Source organism: Asparagus officinalis, chromosome 2 (assembly GCF_001876935.1).
Source record: "Asparagus officinalis chromosome 2, Aspof.V1, whole genome shotgun sequence".
Taxonomy (NCBI): Eukaryota; Viridiplantae; Streptophyta; class Magnoliopsida; order Asparagales; family Asparagaceae; genus Asparagus; species Asparagus officinalis.
Genome location: NC_033795.1, coordinates 4,453,786 through 4,462,745, shown reverse-complemented (window position 1 = coordinate 4,462,745; position 8,960 = coordinate 4,453,786). Strand labels below are relative to the sequence as shown.

General features: G+C 37.1%; 2 protein-coding genes and 1 non-coding gene across 5 annotated transcripts in view; 2 read left to right on the top strand and 1 right to left on the bottom strand.

Annotated features, from left to right (window-relative positions):
- On the top strand, positions 1,641 to 3,470 carry LOC109829995 (peroxidase 4-like). Its single transcript, XM_020397120.1, has 4 exons — positions 1,641 to 1,881; positions 1,979 to 2,170; positions 2,259 to 2,424; positions 2,853 to 3,470. The coding sequence occupies exons 1-4, from the start codon at positions 1,669 to 1,671 to the stop codon at positions 3,242 to 3,244; spliced, it is 963 nt and encodes a 320-aa protein (XP_020252709.1). The 5' UTR covers positions 1,641 to 1,668; the 3' UTR covers positions 3,245 to 3,470.
- On the top strand, positions 3,808 to 3,889 carry TRNAS-UGA. Its single transcript has one exon. It is a non-coding gene; the product is annotated as a tRNA-Ser (tRNA).
- LOC109829996 (pectin acetylesterase 5-like) overlaps positions 5,488 to 8,960 on the bottom strand; it is a 15,440-nt gene continuing 11,967 nt past the window's right edge. For all 3 annotated transcript variants that reach the window (XM_020397123.1, XM_020397121.1, XM_020397122.1), the window contains 6 exons: positions 8,270 to 8,330; positions 6,961 to 7,014; positions 6,664 to 6,741; positions 6,472 to 6,577; positions 6,223 to 6,368; positions 5,488 to 5,892 (listed from right to left, as the gene is read on the bottom strand). In XM_020397123.1, the coding sequence (XP_020252712.1) occupies positions 5,785 to 5,892; positions 6,223 to 6,368; positions 6,472 to 6,577; positions 6,664 to 6,741; positions 6,961 to 7,014; positions 8,270 to 8,330 (553 nt within the window). In that variant the 3' untranslated portion in view covers positions 5,488 to 5,784. The remainder of the gene's footprint in view (positions 5,893 to 6,222; positions 6,369 to 6,471; positions 6,578 to 6,663; positions 6,742 to 6,960; positions 7,015 to 8,269; positions 8,331 to 8,960) is intronic.

Here is an 8,960-nt window from a genome sequence, read left to right as displayed (position 1 = left end):
TTTGATAAGTCATTCACATGTTTTCTAGGATAAATTTTTTAACTTTCTATAAGTTGAGAATGGATCTAGAGCTTTCAAGGGAAAAAGGGACTCACTTCATATCAAGTGAATTTGAGCTAGCAAGTCAATAGTGAAGAAGTTATGTTTCTTGCAGCATAGTGGCATGGCTTAAGACTCAAGTTTTCCTGTTTTAAATTCAGCAATTACTTTGAGCTCTAAACGAAGATCATGTGCATAATTCCGGCTGTGGTTTGTTACGGCATCACATCAATTTCTAAAGAAAGGTATGCGTGTGTTGTGTATGCCTAATGGAGGCTACTAGATCGTGTCTTTAAATGATTTTAATAAGGTAGATATCTTAACCTTTCATCTAACTAAATGCTTCAGGATGATGAGACCCACCAAGCACTGGAGCTTTTATTGGATAACCTTGTATCGGATCATACAAGTTACAAATTTAATACACGTTTGAAAGAGTCTTGAATTGGATAATGCTAATAACTGCACTACGACACTTGCACTACTTTTTGAAATGTGAAACTGATATCAGAGCATGTAGGCTGGCAAGTCTTCGAATGTTGCTTCGTTTAGAGGCCTTGTTGGTATGAGTTAGACCTCGACGCACATACTATTTGGTTTGATATAGATTGGATTTTCATAAGACCTATGTGCCTTTGAATGCTCATGTTGCTTTGAGACTTTGTGGGTATGAGTTAGGACAAGATGCATGGAGTGGACATCTTATTTGGCCTAAACACATGCTATTGCATTTACTCGTCGATATGATTTTAATTTTCCAGAAGTCATTATCTACATTAGTCATCAGATTGGTTTTTTATCTAGACTTGATAGATATGAGCCACGCGAGGTGAAAATCTGTTATCAGTCTCTTACATCCTTTAGATCAAACGTGTAGGGGTCTAGCAAAAATGGAATTTATTAGTCCCAGTATAGTCAGGCAGATATATGATTCAACATGTTTGGATTCATGACTCAACAAATCCTTCGAACATAATATGGATTCAAACAAATTAGTCTAATTCATCTTGGTTTGTAGACTTTTACAACCTGATCGACACTATATACCAGCAAGAATGTTCTCTATCTTTCTTCATTTTTCAAGGTGATGAATTTGAATATCATCAACTTAAATACATACGTACACCGCATATTTCCAACTTCTGTTCAATTTTTCAATCATATATAGTCGTATGGTAACTGGCTGGTAACTAGCTAAAACCATTAATTACATGGACTGTCAACCTTGACTTCTCAGTCTACGTAACTGATTTTGACTCTAGTAGCTTAAGCTTACAGGTTTTGCTCCTGTAATATGACTGGGAGGCTTAGGATCAAATCTCATCGGACACAAGTTATAACAACTTCGGCATTGCATACTTTGCTCTTATCCTAACAAATAGTAAACGTTTTAGCGCATAACAAACTTTTCTGTTCACCATTATGTGCAAAAAACCAAAGAGCTATAGCCCCATATACCATAACCTTTTGACAAATATTCACTCACTCCCACCTAACTAATCCAATTTGTTTACGTCCTCGCATCCTGCCTTGAGCCAACTAGACCTCGAAATCCTATATAAGTGGGCAAAGCAAATATGCTCTCCACAAGCTAAACACACTCCTCCTTTTGAGAAAAATCTTAAGGCAATGACTTCTCTTTCAATGGCCTATACACCTTTGTCCATCATTCTCTTCCTCTTCATTGGGAGCTCCTCAGCTCATCTCTCAACAAACTTTTATTCATCGTCATGCCCGAAAGTCTTTAGCACAATTAAACCAGTCCTTCAGTCTGCGATTGCGAAGGAGAAGAGGATGGGTGCCTCCATTCTTCGCCTCTTCTTCCATGATTGTTTCGTTAATGTACAACTGGTTACAGATATTAGTTGCTATACTGGACTTTGGTAGATAAACTTCTAATAACTAATACTACAATGTTTGTAATGTACATAATTTCTAGGGTTGTGATGGGTCGATACTCTTGGCTGACACTGCCAACTTCAGAGGAGAGCAGCATGCTGGACCTAACAATGGATCCGTCAGAGGGTTTAAGGTTATAGACAAGATCAAGACTGCAGTAGAAAACGCATGCCCTGGTGTCGTATCATGTGCCGATATCTTGGCCGTTGCCGCAAGAGACTCGGTCGTAATCGTGAGTACTAATTGCAATTTTGAATGTTGCTACCTCGTAGAGTTTTGTGCATTAATATTTTCATTTCGAAAAATTGCTACTTGTGCAGCTTGGAGGGCCTGATTGGAAAGTGAAGCTAGGGAGGAGGGATGCAAGAACAGCCAGCGCGACTTTAGCTAACAACAACATTCCACCTCCAACCTCAAGCCTCTCAAATCTCATCTCTAAGTTCGCAGCGCAGGGTCTTTCGACTAAGGATATGGTCGCACTCTCTGGTACACAAGCACAAGTCATTGATACTCAAAAATTAGAACGAATATTTATTTGATTTCCCCCCCTATATTTTACAAAAGACTAATTAAAGATAAGAAAACAACTACAAGATGACACAAAAAATGTCACCTGGTACTTCCAACATCACAGTTTCACCTTGAGATGACAAGAAGGGACTCAAATGACATACCGGTAAGCGTTTCTAACTCATGCCTGTATGTAAATTGGTACTAATTACCTGAGTCTTTTCTGTCCTCATGATATAATCGATAGAAAAGCATATACAACCATACAAATTAAGCTACACGAAAACGTGATTTTCCATCTTAGCCCCTCGACTTCACTTTGATATTACAAAAAAAAGGCCTCAAACGAGTACTCAAATAACGTGACCACAAGTGCTTTCTAAAACTAAACACGCGTGACGCAGGTGCACACACTATAGGGCAGGCGAGATGCACAAGCTTCAGAGGACACATCTACAACGATGCGGACATCGACGCTTCCTTCGCTTCCTTAAGGCAAAAGATTTGCCCACGAAAGAGCGGGTCGGGTGACACCAACCTGGCTCCATTGGATCTCCAAACTCCGACTGCATTCGATAACAACTACTACAAGAACCTCATCAACAAAAAGGGATTGCTGCACTCAGACCAAGAGTTATTCAACAATGGAGCAACCGATTCTCTGGTGAAGAGCTACAGCAACAGTGAAGGCAGTTTTAACTCTGATTTTGTTAAGGCCATGATCAAGATGGGAGATATTAGCCCCCTCACTGGGTCTAAAGGAGAGATTAGGAAGATTTGCAGCAAGATTAATTGATTAAATGGGAGAAGCTAATGTACGTGATTAGTGTGCTGTGCTGTAGTTGTCTTTAGGAGGTCTATATCATCTTGTTTCTTATAGAATTGAGGTTTCTCAGGTTGAATATTTATGTTGAGACGCGATGAGTTCTGAAATTGAGCTTAAAATATATACGCAATGTTGCCAATTTCCTGTTCTTTAAAAGAAAGTGAAAATAATAAAGATATTTATATGTGTTGATCCTGATCGAATTGTATTGGACTTCAAGTTGAATTGTTAAACTCTTACTTTTAATTAAAAGATTTTTTTCGATGACGTCAATCGGTACCTGAAGAGATAAGTGCATGGTCTAAAATGGGTATGCGTCATGAAATAATCAATCCATGAAAATGACTAAAGGATCACCATCATAAAGCAAAAGGTATGTTGAGGGTCATAAATTTTTTTAAAATCAAGGCTGTTAGCTCCGTGGGAACCGCGATAATTGATAGTACTCGCGATTCTACATACAGAAAATGCTGTGATGAAATGATGCCATTTAAAGATTTTTAAAAGTTGAAACATAACCCACCGTTACAATCGTCGATATGTCCGAGTGGTTAAGGAGACAGACTTGAAATCTGTTGGGCTTCGCCCGCGCAGGTTCGATCCCTGCTGTCGACGATATGCGTAGTTGTTTTTTCCTCTTGACTTTTTCATACTATGCTTTCAATATTAAAGCCCTTTTACAATTAATTTTAACCAAAAAAATTTATTCGGCTAACTATTTCCTACTTTTTTAGGTACTATTTCCTCTTTTCCAAATTTGCTTGTGAAATTCTCAGTCCTAACTCTTTTGTTCGCTGTTTCAGGAACGAAGTTGGTTCTGTTGATTTAGGTTTTTCGAGTTTGATAGTTGTCCTCTTCAATTTAAAGTTTTATCTTATTTTATTTTATTATTTCAAATATTTTCAGCTTGTTGCGGCTATAGTAAGTTTCAGTGTAATGTTTGTAGGTAAAAAAATTCTCAATAAAAAAAATATTAAACTGATTTAAGAACTTAGACAATTAATTCGCCTAAGGGTCTGTTCGTTTGCCAAAAAAAATCCAGAAATCTCTTGCCACCTCAACTTTCAAGAAATAAACAAGTGCCACATGGGATTTTGTTTTCAAGAGATTTCCATTTCTCATGTTTATTTCGTTTTTAATTTTCGAGAAATGAACCGCTACGTAGGCTGCCACCTCAAACTTTCAAGAAATGTGTTTTCACACCAAATTGGGCTGAAAACACTTGGAAATGTCCCATCTAAGAATTATTAATTAGTAAAAGCACTGTTGGAATAGTGCAGAATAATAAAACATAATATTTAATACCCTCATTTCTCATTTCCTATTTCTTATTCTCAAACAAACAAAAGAAATAGAAAACTGGGCACTGTTATTATAGAGGTTTTTTTTTTGTCTGTTTGTGTGACTTGGCATTGAAATGTGGAGTTTTCTTTGCGAAACAAACCAAAAAAAAATCTAGGAAATGTGCTTGAAATGTATTAAAATCATTTCAATGATGAGTTTTCCATTTCCAGTTTTTTTTTGGAAATAACCAAACAGGCCCTAAGAGCATCTCCAACAGCTTCCCCATCTTCTTGAAATACTCAAATTTGGGGAATATAGAGCTTTTTTTTGGTCCAACAGATTCCCCATCCTATTCTCTAAAATAGGGAAGGAGGAGAAAAAATATGGAGCCTTCCCCAAATCTGCAGCATTCTCCAAATTTTTGGGGAGAGCTTTATTGTTGTAATAAATGCGATTTTTCAAAATGGGGAAGCTATTGGAGTTGGAACAGAAATAATTTGGAGAATATGACTTTTGTTTCTCCATTTTGGAGAAAATTTTGGGGAAGCTGTTGGAGATGCTCTAATAGGCCTTCCCTTTGGATTTATAATTTACGGCAAAGACTTGATACGTGAGAGTTCTGTGCTCTGGGATTGAAATTCATTTTTGGTAAACAGAGTTCAATTAAAGCAGTAAGCTTGTTTTGAAATACTGGAGGGAAAGTCCTCTCATCTTCAATCACAATCGCTCGTGATTTGAGCTGACGGTGGTGATTTGTCTTCAGTACAAAATGAGACACTAATATTTGCATATTTCTAATAAGAAAGTCGATCAGCAAGTAGAATGACCGATGTAAGATTAGCAAAGGAAGCGCGAACTCCCAATGCTTTTGGGGAGAAAAGGAATTCCAACTCATAAGTAACATTTGTTAAAATCAAATACCAAAGACGTAAGGTAACGTGTGAATATGATAATTCGAAGTCCATCCGCCACATGCTATATAATCAAGCATTGTGCACACACTGCATTTTTACAGCATCCCAAAGCTGTCGATAAAGCTTCTCTGAGTCGACTCAGACGCACGAGCATTGTACATAATTTTCAACCCTAGGCTTCACAAGCAATGTGCATGACGTACAGTATATATGAAGTACACTTTTCTACCGAATAGAATAACTCGCGATTACAGAAGGCCTTCGGAACGAATCAAATGCTGAAATATTGAACCTCGATTATCCCATCAAACTTCAGGAGAAATCCATACCGGAACACGTAGGGTTGCAGGGATATGGGCAATCCACTTCTTTCACCTCTCTTCTGCCGAAGTACCAGTCCCCAACAGCTTCTGAAACTGTCTGCTTGGAAGCGTATAATACCCAAAATCAGCAAGTTGATACAACTTTTTAGATAAAATACAGCTCAAGAAGCATGCTGTACGACTGCGCAAAATGTTGCCCTAAAATTTTCCGGGAATCAGCCACAGAGCCCGAACCCTTTCTCATGATTCCAAAGTGAGTATATGGAGTGATAATTTGGTTCGTGTTATGAATGTGGAATTGTGACATAACTAGAGGAACATGAAAACAGCAATAGATGGGATAACTAGGTCGACAAGTGTTACAAAAACGTTATCCTAGGCGGGACCTAAAATTTCAGGAGAAATTAGCAATAAAGGTCGCAAATACCTTATTGTTAATTCTTGGTGATGTTGGAGAGTGCCATGTGATGCCGGTCATTGACTGGCAGTGTACATGGCAAGAATTAACAAACATTCCTGCGTCCTTTTTGTGCTGAAATTCACTCACGGCGTCAAGCAAGGATGTCCTAAAACCTGATAAGAGAGTCATAATATTCTGTGTCATAAAGGAAATATCTTAATTTCTTAAAGCTCATGCACAACGGCTTGTGATGAAGAGAAAGTTTCTGATTATAACCTTGCAGTACTTCAATCTGATTGGGATCACAATCTTGAATGCGCTTCTTGCACTTTAGCCAGTGCCCTTGAGGATCAGATTCTTCTGGTGCCAGAACATTTTCTAACTGGAGAATGTTAAATCATGATTTGAGAAGAACGATTTTGAAAATTACAAGATAAATCAAAGGAAGCCTAAAAGGTAAGCACTTACCTGCCAAAAATCATAAGCAGTGTTAAGAACAAAAAGTGGAGTCTTTATGCTCTTGATAAGCTCACGAGGAAAGAAACACTGAATAAGGAGGGGGGAAACAAGGGAGCATGTCAAACCAAGGAAACATGTCAAACCAAGATTTTGACATCAAAGGTTGATACACCAATTGGCTAGTGGAGGTAAATTATAACAAGGGAAAAAAGGGGAGCATGTCAAACCAAGATTTTGACATCAAAGGTTGAAACACCAACTGGCTAGTGAAGGTAAATTATAACAAAAATTCGATTGAAATTTTACATGTGAGGGGTCCATCCTTTTTGTGCAATCGGTTGGCAGGTTCTTTCCCACATTCTGGAAACATTTCAAACAATAAAGGATTCATCAGTACGATATAAGAAAAGAATAGATGCACAATGTAACAACCCTGAAATTTTAGCTGATGCAGATTCAGGCAGGTGTGTCGAAAACCTCAGATGATAGAACCAGGAAAAGTAGACATCACAAGAGATGTAAATTGTAAAATTTTAAATTTTAGTAATCTCTAGGAGTGTTACCCAAACAAATTATTTGTTTTAACTTAAAATATGTGCTGGATTAGTTAGTTAGATCATTGAGTTTAACCCTAGTGTCAGTCATGCACTAAATTCGGGTAGCAATGAACATATATATACACATGTATATAAGCAGCATATGCACATAAAAACATATACTTGGATGTATGCATATGTATAGATGATGCATGCATATATCTAAGTATATACAACAAGTAATATGAGCTAAAATGAGATGTGTGGAAAGAGTATCAAGGTTTCAGTGGCAATAAAAGATATGTCTATATAAGCAGCAAGGGATTGGGAGGGAGTAGAATGATTTTTATTTTTTTATTATTATTATTATTTTTGGCCGGTGTTACTGTTGCTGGTTTTGGTGGGGGCTATAGCAACAAATGCTTGACGATATAATAACATGTTCCCCGCTTCTGCTCAGTTGCATAGCACAACAACACAAAAGAATGATGAATTTCATAATAATAAGAGCATATGTCTATAGGACCTCAATCGTGGAACAGAAACAAATAATTAAAAAATAGAAAAAAAAAGTATCAGATTGCAAAATAAAAACAAATTGGTCTTCCGTATGGAAAAGACAAGTAAGTCCAAAAATGAAGATATAACATATCCGATGCACCTCTTAATCTTCAACAACAATCTAATTTTGAGTGCATCATTAGAGAAGTAGCATAACTATTAGCTACTTAGAAAATATTTCACTTCAATGGTTTGAATGTAGGCTGTAGGCTGTAGCAGTTCCTGTCCTAAAATGAAATTACAATCCAGGCCCATCAAGAGTACACTTGCTATCTTCCAGGCAAACAACTCCACTGGATATATTCCTGATACTGGTATAGTTTGCAGATGGTATTGAAAGGTTCTTTGCACAAGGAAAATAAAATAATAGTAGTAGAACTCAAATTGCGATCTCCTTACATAATATTTTATCACTAACCGGGCAATGGCACACTTTATTAGTTAAAATGGAAAGTTCATAATAAGGAAGGTTATATTAAAAAAAGATATCCAGAAGCCGTATGTAAAATTGAGCACACCTGAAGCCTGACAACGTCATTATAGAAAGACTGCATCGTTCTTTTACCAGAAACATCCTTTCTGCAGCAAAAGTTATGAAACAAAAAATTAATAGGTTCAGATCAACGCATCGAGAGGTAGAACTCCTAGGTAAAGCTTGAAAGTTGAATCCGAATGTTTTCCAGTTATCAAACACTGATTTATTGATTAATTTGTTCTGCAATCCAGCCACATAACGAGCAAGAATTCTTGTTCACAGTGGGAATTCTCTTCAAGTTCATGAACACCTGTGTTACCTGGGTACTTCTAATCTAAAGCCGTACCCGTACCCGTACCCATACCTATATTCAAACTCCTTAGACACTCCTTGCATGTATGCATACATTTGTTCGGACATGTTTTCAATTATACAATACATGTTTTAATTTAAAACACTTGTCATACATATTTTGTACATATATCCTACACTTCACATCCACTCCTTGTGACTTGTTGGACATATGTTAGGTTTCAAATTATGATTTTAAAGAGTCGTTTTGATTTCTAGTTCAAAAATTAGTGATTTTCCAATTTATATCCACATCCAGGCTTATCGAGGCGCGCGCCTCAGGTTTCAAATTATGATTTTGAAGGGTCGTTTTGATTTCTAGTTCAAAAATTAGTGATTTTCCAATTTATATCCATATTCAGTCTTATCGAGGCGCGTGCCCC

What these genes read in the sequence shown, in the direction of transcription:
- LOC109829995 (XM_020397120.1), top strand. Translation starts at nt 1,669, where the DNA reads ATGACTTCTCTTTCAATGGCCTATACACCTTTGTCCATCATTCTCTTC. An exon ending in TCCATGATTGTTTCGTTAAT is followed by an intron (nt 1,882 to 1,978) that starts GTACAACTGGTT and finishes CATAATTTCTAG; the next exon opens with GGTTGTGATGGGTCGATACT. An exon ending in GGATATGGTCGCACTCTCTG is followed by an intron (nt 2,425 to 2,852) that starts GTACACAAGCAC and finishes CGCGTGACGCAG; the next exon opens with GTGCACACACTATAGGGCAG.